General features: G+C 38.9%; 1 protein-coding gene across 1 annotated transcript in view; it reads right to left on the reverse strand.

Moving 5' to 3' along the window:
- Positions 1–695: 695 nt before the first annotated feature.
- Positions 696–19,948, reverse strand: part of SBNO1 (strawberry notch homolog 1) — a 35,228-nt gene continuing 15,975 nt past the window's right edge. The window contains exons 10-32 of the mRNA XM_055796078.1: positions 18,989–19,152; positions 18,303–18,436; positions 18,120–18,225; positions 16,722–16,875; positions 15,347–15,529; positions 15,050–15,147; positions 14,199–14,350; positions 13,402–13,599; positions 12,935–13,105; positions 12,680–12,849; positions 11,662–11,793; positions 10,317–10,452; positions 9,812–9,924; positions 9,641–9,712; positions 9,082–9,181; positions 8,482–8,556; positions 8,090–8,236; positions 7,916–8,010; positions 7,610–7,702; positions 7,008–7,145; positions 6,235–6,311; positions 5,281–5,474; positions 696–4,335 (exon numbers count right to left, since the gene is read on the reverse strand). Of these exons, the coding sequence (XP_055652053.1) occupies positions 4,193–4,335; positions 5,281–5,474; positions 6,235–6,311; positions 7,008–7,145; positions 7,610–7,702; positions 7,916–8,010; positions 8,090–8,236; positions 8,482–8,556; positions 9,082–9,181; positions 9,641–9,712; positions 9,812–9,924; positions 10,317–10,452; positions 11,662–11,793; positions 12,680–12,849; positions 12,935–13,105; positions 13,402–13,599; positions 14,199–14,350; positions 15,050–15,147; positions 15,347–15,529; positions 16,722–16,875; positions 18,120–18,225; positions 18,303–18,436; positions 18,989–19,152 (3,045 nt within the window). The 3' untranslated portion in view covers positions 696–4,192. The remainder of the gene's footprint in view (positions 4,336–5,280; positions 5,475–6,234; positions 6,312–7,007; positions 7,146–7,609; positions 7,703–7,915; positions 8,011–8,089; positions 8,237–8,481; positions 8,557–9,081; positions 9,182–9,640; positions 9,713–9,811; positions 9,925–10,316; positions 10,453–11,661; positions 11,794–12,679; positions 12,850–12,934; positions 13,106–13,401; positions 13,600–14,198; positions 14,351–15,049; positions 15,148–15,346; positions 15,530–16,721; positions 16,876–18,119; positions 18,226–18,302; positions 18,437–18,988; positions 19,153–19,948) is intronic.

Raw genomic sequence — 19,948 nt, forward strand, 5'->3', positions numbered from 1 at the left:
TTAAAAATATGCACCATTTTTTCCAACGGTAAGAAAGTCCCATTACCTCCATGTTGAACATTTAGACATTATATGAAAGTCAAACTTTCCCAGGAAATACAGATGTATCTTTCCTCCTCTCTTTTAAGTGCTTTTAAGACAGTTGACATTTAAGATGACTGTAGTAACACATGTCTATATGTTAGGGCAGTGGGCAGGTCTCATGTTGCTGATGCACTGGATCCTAGAACTCTGTATTGTAGGAGCTCACGGAATGGACAACAGGAGACACTGGTACATGGAAGAACACTGAGATGTATCTAGGGTTACAGCTCACCACCTGAAACGCGCTGGAAAGACTAAAGAAAACAAACGATGTGAAAATTCAAATATTTGTTTCTGATACAGGCACTAGGAAGTGCATAGTACCAGCCACCGAAAGACACTGGGAACCCAATTCTCTCAAGAAAATGCGTTATACACTAAAAATACAGAATAAAACCACATAGCATCAAAAGGATCATGGCAGACAGACAATTGATAGCTTTGAAAAAAAATGATGACAACACATAACGTCTACAATGTATGCACGCATCCCTTGGAAGTTTTATATATGCTATATATATTTCAAAGTACACACAAACTGCCGGTTTGGCAGGTTGAGAAAATAGGAATACATCTTGGGAAGGTCATGAAGAAAAAAAAAACCCACAAAGGAAAACAAAGAGTTATTTACATTCAATAATTCAGTAGCTTTAACATCTCTATATACATACATACTCTTTCTATATATGTACAGAACATGATGGGATCTGAGTGAAGCTTATTCCAAACATGAAAGAAAAATACAAAAAACCCTTGATAATTCACTTGACAAATGTTTACAGGTTGCAGAGCTTTCTTCATTTACAAAGAAAATACTACACACTGACTAGACAACTAGTATCTGTAAGGACTTGGTTCCCCACAGGAGGGGCATTCCCAATGGACCATCCAGTGATCGGGGAAAAAAACTGAAAACTTGCTGTACAGAGGGAGCTTTTAGTGGGTTATAATTGCATTTACTGCATCAGACCTATCTTAAGTACGAAACTAGTTAATGAGTCAAAATTTAATTGCTGTCAAGGGACAGTTTAAAAAAAAACCCAAACTTTATACATTCAGTTCCCAAGTCAACTTAAATATGTATCTTCCCCTCCTACAGCATGCTTCCAAAACTCAGGCAATACAGAAATTACTGCCATTTTACAGGTAGCTTTGCCTGTTAGCAGACATCTACCCTTCATATAGTTTACATCCATTTCAGATGGCAGTTTGTACGAAGCAGGTCAATGCCCCACAAGCAGGAAAAACACAGAGACTGCTCCTGCAGAGCCAGGTAATTTACACCATGCCCATCACTCTCTCCTTTTTCCTTCCTGAGGATGTTTGTCTTAGGGGCAGCGCTGCAAGAGGACACTGTATGGCTGCTCCTTATCCCATCCCCTGTGCTATTTATCCGCCTTTCCTTCCCCAAGCTTTATCAGCAGCTCATGCAAGGAACAAACTACTACCCAAAAACCACACCCCAACCGCCAAGCAGGAATTTTCAAAACAGAAATTGTTTCTGTAGCTGGAAGGCTTATTTTTTTTGATGTTAAACCTTTAAGGTGTTATAACACTGCAGAGCTGTGGATGCAGATGTGTTATTAACTGAATGACAAAGCCAAGGCATCGATGGTGGCAGGTAGCAGAGAGCAGGCAAAGGACAGCAAGGAGGGAAACTGATTTCTGGAACGGGAACAGTTCTTATGGATCTTTTTGAGTACCATCAGGTTTTTTCCCTTCAGGGGACAAAAGTCCATGGGAAATTTAAGAGGGTGTGAGCTCCCCAAAATAGCAGTTTGGTTACCAATACAGCAAATACCCAATTCAGGATTTGCTCACCCCAACCACCAAAATTCACACAACAGGCTGAGAAGCGCACTTAGGAACTTAAGCGTGTTATTTAAATAATGAATTGTTTAAAAAAAAAAAAGTATTACTACTTGTGAACTTACCACTTCCAGAACCATCTTACTGAGGATTAGTATCTAAAATATTGTTACCATCTCAGATGGTAGAAGTTTCTACACCAAACAGTAAGAATTAAAACAAAAAGGCAGCAAAGTCCACACACTGCTTGCTGGCACTAGTTGTTTGGTTCATTACCTGCTGCAGTAGTATGTCAACATGCCTCTCAATCCCATTACTTTTCCTGGAATGGATGCCAAATACATCCAATGGTGGGTACAAAACACATCAACATCCTCCCCCACACCCTGCCTGTGGTCTACAGCTTTCCCAAGCCCCTACAGGTGCGCCAAGCACTCAGGCCAGCCTCCCCTGACTGCCAGCAGGTTACAAAGCTCTGCAACACCTACCACCTGCATCACAAGCGCTTTGCAGAGACGTAGCGGGTGCCATGGTGGTAGAGCGTGTGCTGGTTTAGCCTAGATCCGTGTTTCCAGTTAGTCACAAGCACGTGCAGGGGACACGTCCCCTCGCCCCGGCCAGACAGGGAGCAGAGGGAAGCAGGTGCTGTTACCGCCCGCAGGTGCCTGCGCAGGCAGTGTTAAGGGCACCTCAAGCAAAGTAATTCCCATAAAGAAACTCCCTTCAGCCTGAAGCTGTGGACCTTCTGGCCCTGTTACTTCTGGAAACGCTCTTTACAACACTTCAGTCTGGTTACAGAAGTGCCCTACGCTACAAGGATTGCTGCTCTGCCAGGTGACCCTTACAGGTTTACACAGTTTACTTCTTGCCTCATTAATGAGTTCAACTGAAATTATTTGGGCTGCAAGACAGAAGCCTGGTTAAAGCAGACTGGAACATGCCAAGTCCTGTCAAATTCCAATTGTACAGACTTGTTAGTGTTTTTTTTTTAAATATGGTGATTGCCTAAACAAGACTCCACTTCTTGTTAGTACAATAACTTTTATTTGACATCTACAAGATCATGATCTTGTAGGTTTTTTGGACAGGTTTATACAATCTCAATTTTTCAATAGTGCAACCTGTGCAAGCAAGAAATGACAAACATTGTCCTTCACTTTCTTATAAACATCTACTATTATAGGCAAAACAAAACTTACCCATATTATAGATAAGTGACTATTCACATTTGTACATTACAATTTCTTTTAAACAGCTCCAGATAAACTCTACAATGTCTTACAACATATTAAACAGTATTCAAGTTACTGGGTAACAGAAACAGCACATACAGTGGAACCCTCAAGTGTTTCCCATTCTCTAATTTACAGCTCAAGTAAGGTTTCATCTTACAAGTGACAAATTAAATTACGTTAATGAAGTAAAAAATATAAGATTGTATGCGAGATGGAAGTGAATTTGCACTTAAGTTTCCATAACCACCTCGGATTAAGGAAATGCTTCAATTTAAGGAAAATAGGCATCCAGCCATCTTTGCAGTACACATTAGGAATACCATTAATACATTAAAAATGAACTAATTTTAATTTAAGATGTTTATCACAAAAAGAACATGTTGTAGACTCAAATATATAACCCCCAGGAGAGAACCAGAAAAAATGCAACACCTGGGTATAAACACTATAAAAATGCAATAACCAATGCTGTACAACTAAGATTGTGTTTCTCTCTGAATTCCTGTCTGGTGTGTTTATCCTGTCCATGCCCGTTTCCAAAGACATGCACTGTCAAACAGAAACTGGGAAGGAACCTGAATGCATGATGTGCAACCTCTAGGTTTCATGCTTTTATAAACTCATAAATCGAAGAGAAAAACCCAATATATATTTTCTATATATATACTCAATACATGCATTCAAGGATATCTCCCACAGCAATGGCATTGATGCACTGCGTTAAACCCTGAGCACTGTATGACAAGATAAAAATAAAGCCTGCTTGGGGATTTTCAAGCATTTTCAAACAAATTGTGGTTTGTAGCTTAAAAGGCCAAAAGTAAAAGCAAACAGGAAGCACTACAGAGAGCATAAGGAAAGACAGATGCACCACCATAAACAACTGCTGGCTTTCAGTTCTACCAACCTTTTTAAGATCTCTTTATTCCCAAAGGATTTGAGAGCACACAACTGAACTGAAAAAGTTATATTTCTTTGGAATCTGTCCCTGATTTTTATGCAAGTGATATGCTTTTACAGCCTTTTTCCTCAAACACCAAAGTCAACACCTGTAGTTTGTCCTCTTATGCATTGTTGAAATTGGTGATGCTTTGCGGGTGATGCTGCTGCCATATCTGCTGCTGCTGTACTGCAAGCTGTTGAGACTGGTCTGACGTCGACAGGAGGTTTACAAGGGGCGATACACAATTTGCAGGAATGATCAAACCTGAAAACAGCAACAGATCAATTGTCTCATAAGTGCGCAGGCAATGGGTTCATTAACACCTCAGGCTGACGATACCACCATTTAATTTATGCAGCAGTCAATGGTGACCGTTTCCAACATCAAGTCTAGTCAAGTGCAGCTACAAGTTCTGCTGCTCAGTAAGAGCTTTATCTTCAGAAGTCACTAGATCCTGCAGGTCATGAAGCAGTAGAAAGAAGTTGCCATTCTGCCCCAAAACCAAATTTTATGCCTACATTACCTGCTGCCACCTAAATCTAGAAGTCAGCTATTCTTGCTTTTCTAGCCTCACAGAAGATGCACCACCATGAAAAGTTTAAATGTGAAAACCCTGGTTTCAACATCTTAGAAAACTATAGTAGAGTAGGAGCTGTTACGGTACCACTCATCTACAGGATGTCCACATTTAAAAAACAGATGTGGATTTCAGTCTCTGAGGTACCTGCTGCCAGGGATTCACCAAGAGGTTGTGTGGCACAAAATGACATGACCACCTTGAAGTCATTCTAAACTACTGATTACACCTGACTTTCAGTAGCTCAAAACCCATGAAAGGAACCATTTCAAGGGCTTACTATTCTTTGCCAGAAGTGGGAAAAGGAGAGCCCTTATGGTTTCAAAAGGTAGCTTGGCTGGAACAGGCCAAATAAGACATTTTTCTTACTAGCAAACCAAAAGAACTGGTAGAGTCAGTGTTCCAAAGCCCATCTTCCTCCTTTACCCTGGCTAAACCTGGTGTCTGTACTACAGATACAGATTTTCAACAGTTTTACGGCTGACGCTCCCAAACATACACACTGACGAGACTTTTCTCTTGCAAGCATCTTTTTATAAAGCCTCCTATGTGACTCTTAACACAGAGCGACTCTTAAGTTACAACTACCTTCTACTCAAAGATGGAAACAAAGGAGCAGACAAGGCACTTACCTACGATCCTCTGCCCATCTTCTGTTCTTAGACGAACTATTTGCATTTTCACATTTGTACCACTCACAGAGGCTAGAACGCCTTCTACTTTTGTCCAGACGCTCAATACTGAACCACACAAGACGTAGTAAGTTCGACAGCGGAGTCCCACTTCACAAACTAACCCCAAGCCTGCCTTCTTACAATTGCCTCTCCTAGAGTAGAGAGGAAAAAAAAAAAAAAAAAAAGAGCTTTTCAAAGAGTTCTGCAAACACAAACTACCCAATTCAATTTGAAATGAGATGTGAAGTTATTTCACATGTACCCAGAGCTGAGCAAGGGCTGTGAGTACACAGTAAGAGAAGGATACTTTATCTACAGCATGCCACTAGTGGTAAAGCTTGGAGAAGCACTGGCCTATTTAAGACTCATCTTCAAACTGTACAGAGCTTTAAGTCAAAGATACTGCTCATTTAGATCGCCTGAAGTGGATGATGTTACATGACACTGGTGTCTGCTCATTGTATTTCAGAAGCTCCAATATTAATCTGAAACTTCTACCAGTTATGCTGTTCCTCAGCAGTTAAGACATCAGCTGCTGAGCTCAGACACAAAAGAACAGCTCTTCAACATTCACCTCATCTCTACATGAAGTATAAATATATTTTTCCCCCCCAATAACATTTCAACTGTCCTACCACAATAATAGATCAGATCAAGACAAGCACAAACTACTCCTGGGTCATTATACTTCCACCAGAGTACAACTTATGCATTAGCATTACTCTAAAATATTAGGACATTAAGGGCAACCACAAAGCTTCATGTTTCCACTCAAAGGTTGGGTCATTTGACAGGACATTTTTTCTTAACCAAAAGTACAAGCTCTCACATGAGTAAAAGAAGAGAAGTACTGATAAAACAGTCCAGGTGAACAGTTTAAGTTAAAACATCTACGTGCACACAACTACTAACCAGTAAGCATGGGTGCAAGTATCCGCAGAAGAATTGTACTGCTCTAACCAGTGTGGCAGAGCATCTTCAGAAGGTACCTGGAAGAGTCATTCAAAGTGGGAATAATAATGAAGGAACACACATCAAGGCTTACAGAGAACAAAAGCAATTTAGTCATCAGTACTAGGCGAAAAGGGGGAGCACCAACGTTAGGATGGTGATGAGAGGTACATTACCCCACATTATTACAATTTCAGGCTATTCAATGGAAATGTCATCTCAAAGGATGAGCAAAAATGCTTGAGCATAGCAGGATCTGAGAGTTTTTCCAATAATCAACCTGATCTCAGACTCTCAAGTTCTCACAAATTCAACACCTCAAAACTGTTTAAAAAAAGTGGTAAGATCTTTCCAGCCTCTAAACAAGCCATTACAGTACTTAAAATGTCATCAGCAAACAGCTGAAGCTTCAGCATCTTTGCTTAGAATACACTGTACACAGCTGCTTATTTAAGAGCATGGCTGTACACCTCACATAGAAGCACAACTTTCCTTGCTGGATCCTGAAAAAATTAATTTTATATTACCACACCACAGATTATTTATATTCAGAAAGCTTTGGCTATAGGAATGCAGAAACCATGTAGACCTACTTAAAGACCCAAATACAGGCTCTGCTCTGGAAAGATAAGCCTAGTTTTTGACTTGCCAAAATTATACATAAATATCAGAAAAATTAAGTATTTATCTTCAAATTTTTCTAAGTTTAAAAGTAGCATAGTTTTAATGGTTACCTTCTTATATTTCTTTTTCAGGTCTGCACATGTTTCTAGTTTGAGTTGTTTCCCAGTATTTGGTCTGTATACTAAAAAAAGCTTCTTTTTAGGATTCACTTCTTTTACTAGAATAGCGGTTTTCTTGTTATTTCTTATCTGGAAAAAAATCCAACAACAAAAACTTCTTAAGTTTAAACATGCCAACAGTACCTACCTGAAGTGATTCCATACTGTGTTCTTTACGGAGTAACAGCACACGTGATTGCGTGTCAAGACAACCAGTAACAATAAGGACACCTTTAGAAGACAGCACCACTAATCCACATGAACCTCACAACTTTCCTTACAGCAAAACATCTGGTTTCTTGATGCAAGTGTAAACAAGAGCTATTAATTCGGGCTCACATTCCTATCTGAAAATATCCCGAGCAGCTAAAAAGGAGTGCTTCATATTTAAGTGGTGGAAACAAGCTTAACATGAATTTTAATGCAAGACTGAAAACATTCTGCAAGAACTAAGCAGTAATTAATTTAAACAGTAAATTTTTCAGGAGACAGTGTGTTTGGTTAGCTCACATAAAGCTGGTCTGGACATAATGCAAGAGACAGAAGAACCTTACCTGTAGTGATAAATAAAATCCATCATCTGGACCTGTCTGTTCCGCCCAGATCTTAGTTGCTTCGTCCCAAGACATTCCTCTCTCCACACTGATCTAGAAGACAGCCAGGCAGGGGTATGTGAACGGGAACAGGCTTTAAAACGGTTACAGACACAGGAACTAAAGACCCATGGAATCAAGCATTGTCCAGTAAAAGGCCTGGAACCTCCCCTCACTTAGCACATGTTTAGCCAATTGCCGTGTTTTAGAAACCTACTGGCAAGCAAGTTTTATTTGTTCATACAAAAAGATACAGAATCAACTTACTGTGTATAGTTCTACGTGTCCAGAGGTAGAATATCCAGGAGTTAGAAACTTCTTAACGTCTGCCTTCCTTACTTTCTCATCCCCAGAGCCCAAATCTGGAAAGGAAAGGACAAAGTTATTCTGTTTCTCTGTTCCTACTGAAATACAAGAGTACAGAGAAGCTGATTTACTCACCCAAGATGCCCATATCGTATCTTCCATTCTTTTTAGCATTTTGAATAACTGCATTTAACGTGTCAGAAAAGTACTGGAATAAAGCATTCTGCTGATGTACTTCCATGCCAAGAATTCTATTCAGAAATTTCCCTATGTTGTTATAATCTTAAAAAAAAAAAGATTAAGAAATACACATATTAGGTCAACAAAGACTGATGACAAGCTCTCAATCAGTGTTCAGTCTCAAGAAGACTACTTAAATCCACTCTTTCAGAAAAGAGGAAAACATTCTGGAATTCTTAAAGTAACTTTTTAGATAGTTACAACTTCAGTTCTATTGCTAGAAAGCCACCATCGTGACATATGATATCTCTAGTGACATTCTAAAGACACATTAAACACATAAATACCTTTATCAAGCGTTAGTATTCCAGATCTGTCTTCTACATTTATCAAGCCTACGCCAATCAATCCCTGACGAACATCTAGGAAAAAGAAAGTTAAATCATGGCTGCTTTGCCAGCTAAAAATAAACCAATGAAGTAACAGCTTGTTTAGCAATCACTGTTCAGGATCCAATTCCAAAACTTCTGACACCCCTCAAATACAAACTGCTACCTAGTACCTCAATAATCAAGGTGGAACTTTGCCTTCTGTCCTTCCAGGAAGCACAAGCAGGGAAAACTACTAGTGGCACTATATATAAGCTCACAGGAAAACCAAGATATTGCAAGAGGTAACAAGAAAATTAAGACATAGAACTGTATGTAATGCTTTGGCCAAGCAGATACAGAACGTGCCTTATACTGAGAGAGTTCACATATCTTGTTTCACACGTGAACTTCAACATTCAAGCAACATGCAGAGGACTAACATCCAGTGAGAGCCTGTCTGGGCCAGCTGATCAGCTGAAATAGTAACAGTGTTTTCTAGCTCTAAAATTATTTTTATTTTCTGCATACTGGAAAACGACCCAAAGGTAGCTATTCCATCCAGCAAATTACACTTACCTTTGAAGAAGTCTCCAGGAAAATCGGGAGGTGGCGAGACCATTGGGGAGTCTAAGTTCACAATGGATTTCATAACAATCTCTAAAGCATTTCTGCCATACTGCATAAGAAAAATAAAGTTGCTCTGACAATGCGATCCAGTGTTTGTGCCTCAGCCTCAAGCACACGTGGTCTAACAAATATTTGTAATTCACAATAAAATGTTTTTCTCTGCAGTAGTGAAGGGAACTGTTTATTAGCTGTTCAATTATAAACTACACTATATAAACAGCCCAGTCTTAACTCCTAATTAGAATTGCCAAATTTATCTTTCAGTTGTCACTCAAGACCTGGATTGTTAGCAAATGCAGAAATGTAATTTACACATGTATTCGTGTTCCATGCAGCTTTGCCACCAGAATTAAGAATGTTTCCTGGCTGTCTCAGAAAGAGGCCTCCTTATCAGTAAGTAAGGCAGAAGTAAAACACTTCACAGAAGATGGAAGAAATCCTTCCTCAACAAGTCATTTGTGGCATAAGTGTCAGAGCATGAGTTTTCAAACAGAAATAGAACCATCACCTTGTTGTCAAAATTGAATCTGCTGAGGTCTCGAGTTTCTGTAGCCCGTCTGTCACCATGGGTGAGGGCTCCCTGTTAAGACACACCTTTGTAATTAAATCAAATTTTAAGAAAAGAAAACTAAGTTGTATTTTCTCAAATAAAGGATCAGACTTCTCGAAACAATCTTACCAAGCTCTCCAGTCTTTTTGCAACTATAGATGCAAATCTTTGCTCTCCGGCCAATTCAGAAATTAGGAACACATACTCTGGGGCAGTCACTTGGTTGGATCTATGAGTTCTTCCTGGATAATTAAATAGAAGCACATATGTCAAATTCCACTTCCTTGAACATTTCTAATAAAATATGAATTCGACTAGTAAAGAAAAAGGCTAGAAATTAAATCCTGCTGAAAATTAAGTTTCTGCTGTACTACAACCACTGGAAGGTAGTACACAAATGCTCTAGAGTTGTGGCAACTTTCATAAAGATGATACATGAAAAAAAAACCCTAAGCTGCAGTGTGAGCTTGAAAGTTTTGAAAGAAACCTAGCAAAATTATGACTATAGATCAAGCTGATTCTATTCATGGGTAAAGACGACTGGAAGGATCAATGTTATTTGCCATGAATTAGAAGCAGATTCAGTTAGTATTACTAGTTTGCTAGGGGAAGGATACAAAAAATAGTTATTTACCGAACTGCTGTATTGCTCTATCCGCGCTCCACGGCAACTCCAGAGTCATGTGAACTCTCCGTCTCTGGTTCTTAGCTCTACGATCTGCTTGCAATGATATCCCAGAGCTGGCAGCCTCCGAGATGATGGCAATGTTCTTTGATTAAGAAAGGAGTTGTTAGCAATACATCCAAGATCAAGCTTCAGTTTTCAGTTTCGAAAATAAAATGTATTTTTACAAGTACTACTAACGTGGATCTGAAATGGTTTCACTGTTACTTAGTTTTCCTATTGCAAGGAGGAGGGGAGGGGAGAAAAAGTATGGTTCTCTATCAGAGTTAGAAATGCTCATGAATTTTTGAGTGACAGGAGTGGTTTTCGCTTTACTTCATTTCCACAGAAAGGTGTTGCTGTCAGAAGACAGGCAGTACATTGCAGTCTTGCCATTCCGAAGGGTGGGTTTCTCTGATGCTGGCCTGCGTTTCAGGAAGGGGAGGGACACAGGGAGCCCTGCTCTGATAGCAAGCACCGCAGAGAAGAAAAAAGTTGCTGCTAATACTGTATAAGGAAGAGGATATGGCCGTTCTGGTACATGAATGCGTTTGCCTTGGAAGAATGTAAATGTTTGGACTGTGCAGTCACCTACAGGAACGTGAGTATTTATTCTCAAGTGTAATAACAGACCATAGAAGTTCCACCCAACAGCTACCATTACTTGATTTGCCCTCTTGTGGTAGCATGTCCCAAATGAGCCACAGGAAAGTTGTGGGGTTTTTCCCTTCCTCTTTTTGTCAGCTTCAGTTCTACCACTATTCCAGCCAGTACTTGATTTCAGAGTGCAATAGCCAAAAGCGATCACCCTTCCCAGCATTACTTCTCGATCCCTGTCAAGGTAGGCCACCACCACCTTTTCCCTGCAGCCCCCTCAATGTTTTTTCAGACCAAGCCAGTCCCCATTTCTCAATTTCCTTATTTCCTCTAGGAAGCAGAGGTACACAGTAATCCAGATAAAGGAATCACAGAGATGGGGGGTGTTTCTCTGCCTTTTAAACATACACTGCTTCACCAGAGCAGCTGGAAGGTGCCAGCTTTCCATTTGGCATGTGTATATACCTCTTAAGCACAAGCCTCCATGGCCGCCCAAACTACAGCCTGACCTTTAAAGCACAATGCAGCCACATATTGGACAGGACTACTGAATGCACTGGTTTGAAAAACGTAACAATAGCGAATAGAATATGCTAACTAGTACTTACAGTACCTGAGGAGTCCCTGTAGTATAATGGTAGAGCCACAGCTTCGATAACTTAAAGTGTTACAATTTATAAAATACTGCCAGATGCCATAGTATCTCTTTAAGGATTACCTTATCTCCATCCATGAACCTCTGCTTCTCTGTGATGTTCAGAATTTCAACGGGCACATCAAGCTCGGACCTCGACTCGTAAGATATGCTGCCATCGTCATTGCTTACAACTCGCCCTTTGCGGCCAGTCATCTGCAAAAACAAAAGGGCAGGCAAGCTCGTTATAGCAATGCCAAAATTATTACATGACCAAAACCTGCAAGCAACGGTACTGTTTATTCATACACCAACCTTAAAATAGAATCAGTAATTTACTTCAAGTCTAAAACCACATTAGAGAACCTGGATTGTTTTTTGGTTGGTGCCATTACCTGCTATGTGGTGTGGCACAGTTATTTAGAGGTATCTCATGGAATCAAAAGCATAACAAAGCCTATCTATGTAGATATGACACAGTACTATGCTCCTGTCCGTAAGGGATTTACCAGGAGTACTAAGAAAATAATCAAAACTGACAGCTGAGATTGCCACTGATTTCAACAGGGTCTTTTAAATCATAATGATCTTTCTGCTTGATAAGAGTAAAGACATGTTTCTAAAGTTATTGAGATAAAGAGGTAATAATTCATCAGGCTTTTCACTAATGCAGTTTTATTATACAGGTTCTTAATCTTCATTGCCTAGGAAGATGAACTAAAGCTGCTTTCTGTTTTATATACACCCGCTTCAAATTGACTACAGCTAGAGACACACCACGATAAAGCAAAACAAACTAGCATGATTTACCCAACAAGAAACTACCAGTCTCAGAAATAACCTATTTACCCATTCAAAGCACTCTGTGTTCTAATACAATCTTCGAGTTTCCCTTTAACTCACAAGGCATTCAGCAAAGCAACATATACTCTTATCCCAGTGAGATTACTGTCTAAAACTGATAAACACGTTCTCTTTAATAGATACATAAGTCACATGCAACCCTGAAGAATGACAACACTGATTTACTGCAGCCAGATAATGTATGGCTGCAGTAGAAAATACATTTTTTTTTTTAAAAAAATGTGAACACCAGCCCTACCTCTGCAACATTTTCCGGACCACCGAGTTCATCTATAAGCTCATCCAGTGTATTAGGTGGAAGATCTTCAGCCAGCTTTTCCAGTTTATCAAGCAGTTCCTTTTTCATTTGTTGGGCCCTTTCAACAGCATCCTGACTTGTTACAAAGCTGCTGTTTGTGTTACTGTTTGCTGAAATTTAAGAGACTCTTTCAGATTTAGAATTTCACTGCCGAACTGCTAAGTAAGTGAATCCATCAAAGAAATGTATTCTTACCTGACATGTTGGTACTAGAAGTGGTGGTACCAACAGTGGAAGTAAAACAGCTAGGTCGTTTTGATCCAAGACCAGAAGCTAGTAAGGCACTTTGAATAGAATCTGGGTCTATGCTTTTCTTCTTTTTCTTGTCTTTATTTTTTTTATGCTCTTTTCTAATTAACCAGGGATCTAAAGTTAAATAAAGTTATTTTCAAAAAGATGGAAGCATTTACCAAAAAGCCATCCTTTCCTTTGAAAAAACTACATTCTTGTTACAAAAGGTGACTTACGAAAGTCTGACCTCCAGTGTGTAAAATCTACTTAAAGATGCAAACCAACACTCCAGTACTAATTCCAGTCTCATTAGAATTAAACTACATGCTTATCGAACACACTTATTTTTGACTCATTGAAGTAGTTAGGAAAGACTTTATACTTACTATCTGCACGTACAGCTACTGGCTCAATGAAACAAACTGTCTTACCATCTTCGTCATCTTCACTGGATTCATCTCTGAATGGGTTGAAGTCATCATCATCTCCAGAACTCAAAAATCTGGAGCTCTCATTGTCACTTTCTTCATTGTCTGAAGCATCAGACTCACTTTCACTCTCATCAGAGCTGCTACCTGCAAGGCCGCCTGTTTTGCGAGCTTTTTTGGCTTCTCTGCTTATTTCTTCACCTGATTCCATTACCCCCATCACCCCAGAAGAAAAAAAAAAGTTAGTTTAGACATTGTACTCTACTTTTGAGGTTTGTTTTACCACCACTGCATACAAACTAGAAAAATACTCAACTACTAAAAATAGCAGTGTTTTAAAGAATCTAAGTGCCAAGACATCTCTCCCAAGTTTGGTTTTTGATTGGTGGTTTTTGTTTGTTTTATGATCACCTACCTTTCAGTAAGAATACAACCAGTTTGGGAAGTGGGGTGGTATTAGTCTTGTCTTTACTGAGCCTCAAGAAAAAGTGGTTATCAGCGTGACTGCATCAGGAAGTGGTCTGACACGTGCAAGGCATTTTGGGATACAGTCCCATACCAGATCAACTCAAGTCTGAGTGAAGCAGTAACCAGAATTTACAGGTTATATTGCTTCAGTAGCAGTTTTAGTCCGCTAACGGAAATTTCTAACAAAAGTCTTAGAGGCTTGCAATACATGCTCTTTCATGAATGCCTGTACTGATATTTACACTCCTGTATTTTTTCCAGAGTTCACTCTTGGGCAGCTCTAGAACTGCCCCATTTTCACTATGGCATCAGTCTAAGAACTTCAGCATTACCTTTCCGTTTCTTTATTTTGTTCTCCTTGCAAGGGCTGTCTCTGGGTGAATTGTTATTACTTTGAGCAGTCAAGTCAATTCCCAACAAGCTAAACAGCTTCTTCCTGTCAGGAGCTGGAAAGTGCTTTTCAATAAGAGACTGGAATACTCCTCTGTTTAAGAAAAAAGGGTTCTTCAGTCAAATTTGCATTTATTTAAAGTAGAAACCTATAACATTTTAACAGCTTGCTTGAATTCTCTGAAAAATTATTCCCTGTGAACACTATTACACAAGCACTCTGTAATTATCACCCATTTACCATATATGCCATACCATGGATGTACTGTATTTGTCACCTTCTTTTAAAAGTAGGAGACATTTACTTTACAGCACTGTAACTTGTAACTTAAATCTGGTTTTGGCATCAAGTGGTATGGCTACTGCGATCTTACTGCTCAGAGTTTAAGTGACAGATAAAGTTCCTCAACAAGGTGGTCTCAGGACTGAGATCATCAGGTCTGGCTCAGCTGGTGAAAGAGGGAAGTCACAGCTTAAACTGGCTTTGGTTTAAATGCAGCATACACTTTGCAAGTCCTCCCCTCCTCCCAGTTTGAGTAGAACAGTACCAGCTGTTCACACCTGAGAACATCATTTCAGAAGGCTGGCAGAGCTAGGAACTAACCCATGGTTCACTTGAGCAATAATACCATCAGGTTTTATGTACGGATGTTCTTAAGCTGCCTGTACTAAAGGATACCCAGCGTCTGTGCACTGATGCATGTTTTACACGTGAAAGGACAAATTACTACACACACTAAGCTGGATTAAGGCTAGTTTTGTAAAAGACAGTTTTAACAAACTTCAATCTTACTTTGCTGTAGAAACAAAGTCATTCAGTTCACCACCACCTTCCTCCAAGGCTTCTAATGTTCTTGCTTCTCCTGTTGACTGCAGGCCAATAACAACACACTAAGGACAAATGAATACAAGACTAAGATGACGTGGAAGTTTACTTTTGCCTGAATTTCTGCTCATTAAACAGCTTCAATACCATAAAGTACAAAAGCATGCTGCTACTATGTCTGAAAATATTTGTTATAAAAAAATAAAAACATTAATAGCCTTACATTTAATAACGATATTTAAAAGTAGGTCTTTATCAACTTACTTTCCCGTTCTTGATTTCTTCCCGAGCTAGCTGCACCACCCTCTTCACTTTAGACGCTATGCAAAGGTACTTGAAAAACCTCTGATGAGCTGACCAAAACTGACCCCACATAGACTTTTTCATTCGTTGTTCTGCATCAATAAGATCGGCTGCTTGCTGAAACCTCTCTCTAGCACTGACCCACTGGAGAAGAAAATGTTAATTGCTTTACAGGTCACATTTCAAGGCTACACAGATACATTAATACCCAAATAAAGACAGAGGTTTAAAGTTCCAGTACTAAGGGACTGCAAGTCAAGGAAACTCATCATACACCAAACATAGCTCACAAAAAAAGAAAATAGCTATCCTTAGTAAATTCAGAAGATAATTATGTTTATAATGAAAAGCAGATACATTTACATTACTACCAATACAAACACACAGTATTTTTTAATTACCTAGTTTCTCCATTAATACACTCATGTTAAGCAAACAAAGAGCACTGCCCAAAATTAAATTTAAAGCTACGCATGAAGATCCCAAGAAGAGAAAACCCCCACTGCCTTCATTTCTACAACATTGTTATACCAACTGTTTCCAGATTACACAAAGTAAGCTTTGGACATTAGTGATTTGTTTAAGCAACATTCAAACTTAAGTGCTGTTTTAAAGTTGATGTTATATACCTGCCAAATTTTAATTATTTTACATGAATAGAGTCATGCTTATGCAACCTCTTAAGCAGATAAAGACCCTGCTCATTTTAGTCTACATCCAAGGAGTAATTATTTTTATCTAATATAGCAGAGGTAATGTACAAGCAGAACATGTGCTCCAGAAAGACACACTCAACATATGGACAAAACAATTAAGAAAAACATGAAAGATAACCAGCAGGTGGATAAATGAAAACATTAAAGGGAACCACAGCTCCGGTGCTTTGGAGTTGGTCTGCCACATGATTAAAACTATCACCCTGCACTGTAACTACAAGCTACCACTCCATCATTCTGCCTCAATGAAAAAGCCCATGCAGCCTGTCTAGTGGTCCGCAGCTTGTTCTCAGCTCAGTTGCCTAAAGGGGGAGGACTGGAGCACCAAAATGTGACCATCAGGTAGGCAACTACTACCAAGGTCTCTGAAGCACTGCTAGAAGGCAGTGAATTTAGTACATACTGGAAGATGCACCCAGAAGTTCAGTTTTTATGGACTCAGAACAAGAATTAACAGCTTTTGCCAAGTCTTAAATGGATGAACTGTTATACTAAGATGAGACAAGATGCTGCCATTCCTGTCTCTCAACAGGCTATTTCAGGAGCATTCAAGTTTAAACCATGTAACTTCAACCTTTCAGAACTCAATATAGAAAGCAAATTTAAGAAGGTGCTCTTACCAGTTTCACAGATTTATTGTACATTTTAACATATTCCTGTGAAAGCAGAACTTCATCAATTTTGAAAGTTACACCTGAAAAACTCAACTGTCTTGCTATGTACATTCCTCTCAGCTTCATATCCATAGCAACTATTTCCATGGCACCAACACCCCTAAAATAAAGGAACAAATTAAGTCAGTATTAGAATTTTCAAGAGCAAGGATTTGTTAAAAAACCCTCAAGTGCTTTAGAAGAAAACAGCATGCTTACCAATGTGAGGGAGTATGTTTTCAAAATCATTAGCACTCTTTCTTGAAATACACCCCCCTGGGGGTCTTGAAATTTAGCGTTCACATAAAACTATATCCCTGCCTCGTATTAAGTGTACCCCAAGAGGTACAAACACCCAAGCAGTTACTTTTCCCCTGAATGACCTAGCATGCAGTAAGAGACAGTACCTTACAAACTGTAATGGGATAATGAAGTCGGTCCAAATACATAACAATATCTTGCATTGCCGTTTTATAAACACCACTGAAGATTTAAAATAATGCATACAAACTGTATTAAGCCATTCAGATTTATGCTGGTATGAAAACCATTAGGCTAGTAGGGAACTTAAGCTATTGCTAGAGGAGTGTTGCTGTTGAAGAGAACTTGAGAGTACAAAGCAAACCGACTCACAAGTTGGGGCCTGTAATTTCATTATTACTCATTTAATACATACTCAGTAATGAAGTGGAAATGATGCTTGCACAGTCTAGAAAAATGATACATCATGCACATGGCATACAGGGAGATGCATACTAAGCCCTACTGCAGCATCCTGAAGTGTTCAAAATTCTTTTGAAGTAGGCAAAACGTAATATATAAGATGTTCACCTACCAAAGAACATTGGTATTTTCTACCAACCTCTCACATTTAGGTTTTTTAAATAAGTTCTGAATACTAAGTACCTTGCAACAGCATACATTATTTTCCTGAACTGGGGTTTTTATGCCAGAAAGAAGCGTAAGAACGGGACTTCTTCCTCTTAAACTGCCCAAGCTGACTGCATAAACATTAGAGGGCTTCTGCATATAGCGAGACATTGCCTGTACTAAGCATACTCAGTACATACAGCATGTTTTCATGATGAGCAGCAAAATATTTGCATTTCATAACACCCACATTTTAAGAGGGCTATTTTCCCAGCAAGCTTCTAAAGCTCTCAGTATTTTCTGTGAGCAAGGGAAACATCCCATTTTTCACCAGAGAAGATAAATTACATTTCTGCTAGATTTACAAGCTAGTCAGAAAGTTCTTAGTGTGACAGGACAAGTTTGCGGAGGACTGAGTGAATGAAGACAAAGGAACTGGAAAGCACAGTCAACCACAGCCATATCCGCTCTTGCTATAGCTCTTTCAAATATTACCTTCTTTCAACAGCCTGAATAAAATCACTGAATTCCCTAAATGGAGTTCCTTCACCCCATATTCCAAGACGGTTCATATATGCCATATTCCTTGGCTCAGACGCACCTAGGAGAGAAGAACACATTCTGTACCACTGCCAGCAAAAACATACAGACATGTAATGCAGACTAAGTAGTACATACCTGTGGCACTAGCATAAACAACCCTGGCTTTTGGAAGTTTATTTTGAAGTTCCAATACAGCCAGACCTGTTTTTGTTGGTTTTGATGAACCAACAGGACACAGATTCTTAGCTTTGTGACACTCATCAAATACAATCTGAACATTAATTAAGGAAAAAACTTTGTCCCACTTATTTTTAGAATGGGGAGCTAAAACAGAAGACAAGAAAATCTGCTAATTACAATAGGTAGCAGTAGTAAATTGTAAACTTAAAAGACACTAGAATTTTCACTAAAAACTTACAAAAAGTATTTAGCTAGTAAGCATTAAAGAGCACAACTACCAACACTTGACTTCTTTAAAATGCTGTTGATACTCAAAAACTTTTTAAAGAACTCACTGGAGAAAATTTCAGTATAAACTTAAGGTTCTTAAACATCATATCTTAACTTGATGTGGTTTTTTATAGAATAAGCAGAAGCTTCACTCTTGTACCAGAGTTGTGTGGCAACAATATCATGGCAATAGATTTGGCACAAAGTTTGTAGAACTGAAAGTCTAATGTCAGAACGCGCATACAATTGATTACTGTCACAGATAAAGAACAATACCTAAAACCACCAGCAAATAAAAATACAAGATTGTCTGAAAGATGTAAGCTTAAATAGCACTTTGGCTACAATCAACTGAACTCCAGATGAAGGATATGACTCCATCAAAGTCTTCACCGCACCAGTGAAGCAGCTGCTTTAATCTGGTTTTGTATTTACCACCAGACTGACTTTCACCAATAAGAGAAGAATAAGTAGCAAAGATGACACCTTTCTTCACGCTTCCGTTATGTTTGGAAGAAATTTTCCCATACTTGAACTGCAATAAAGAGATAAGAAATTACAGGAATTATTCAAGAGAGATCCCCTCCTCAGACCCACCTACCATATGATAAAGGGATGCTGGTGGTCTTAACCTTAAGGTGTGTGTACTTTGAACTGCCTGTATCCCTACATCATGACTAGGGCATAGCTGGCACGTGGCAATGGGGTTAAGCGGTTATAGAGGGCCTTACTTCAAAATCTACTTGAAGACGACTAGATCTGAGACCTTAAAACAGCCACGCTCTCTTACTACATGATTTCCTTAACTTAAATATAATTAAAATTTCTGTTTCAATGCATCCCTTAGAGCTAATGGGTCAAGTGTATTTACAGCTGCTACAGTAAGTGACAATTTCAAAGCTTTACTGTATTTTATAATTAAGACTTAAAGCAAAAGTATTAACTTAAACCAAACTTTTAAGTTCAGTGAATTCAACCAGTAATCACACTTCACAATTTATGTAAGTGGCTAATCCTGAGCAGAGGCACAATCTCCAAAAATAACTCCACACACTGCTGCTGATTTAGTAAATTATGAAGTCTACTACTCAAGTATTACATACAAAAAATGTTACATATAAAATGTGCACTGAGAGATAGAAATGAAAAAAATTAAAATGCTACGAAGTCTAAAAGATTTAAAGAATGTATCAGGTTCTAGAAAATACTCTACTAGTAGTGTCAGTAGTGGCTTGAAGAGTAACATTTTTTTACAAATACCACATGCTAAGACCTAAACCTACAAGGTGCCTATTTACATGATTAACTTAAAGCACTGTGTGGTTCTCCAT

This window comes from Falco peregrinus, chromosome 2 (assembly GCF_023634155.1).
Source record: "Falco peregrinus isolate bFalPer1 chromosome 2, bFalPer1.pri, whole genome shotgun sequence".
Lineage (NCBI taxonomy): Eukaryota > Metazoa > Chordata > Aves > Falconiformes > Falconidae > Falco > Falco peregrinus.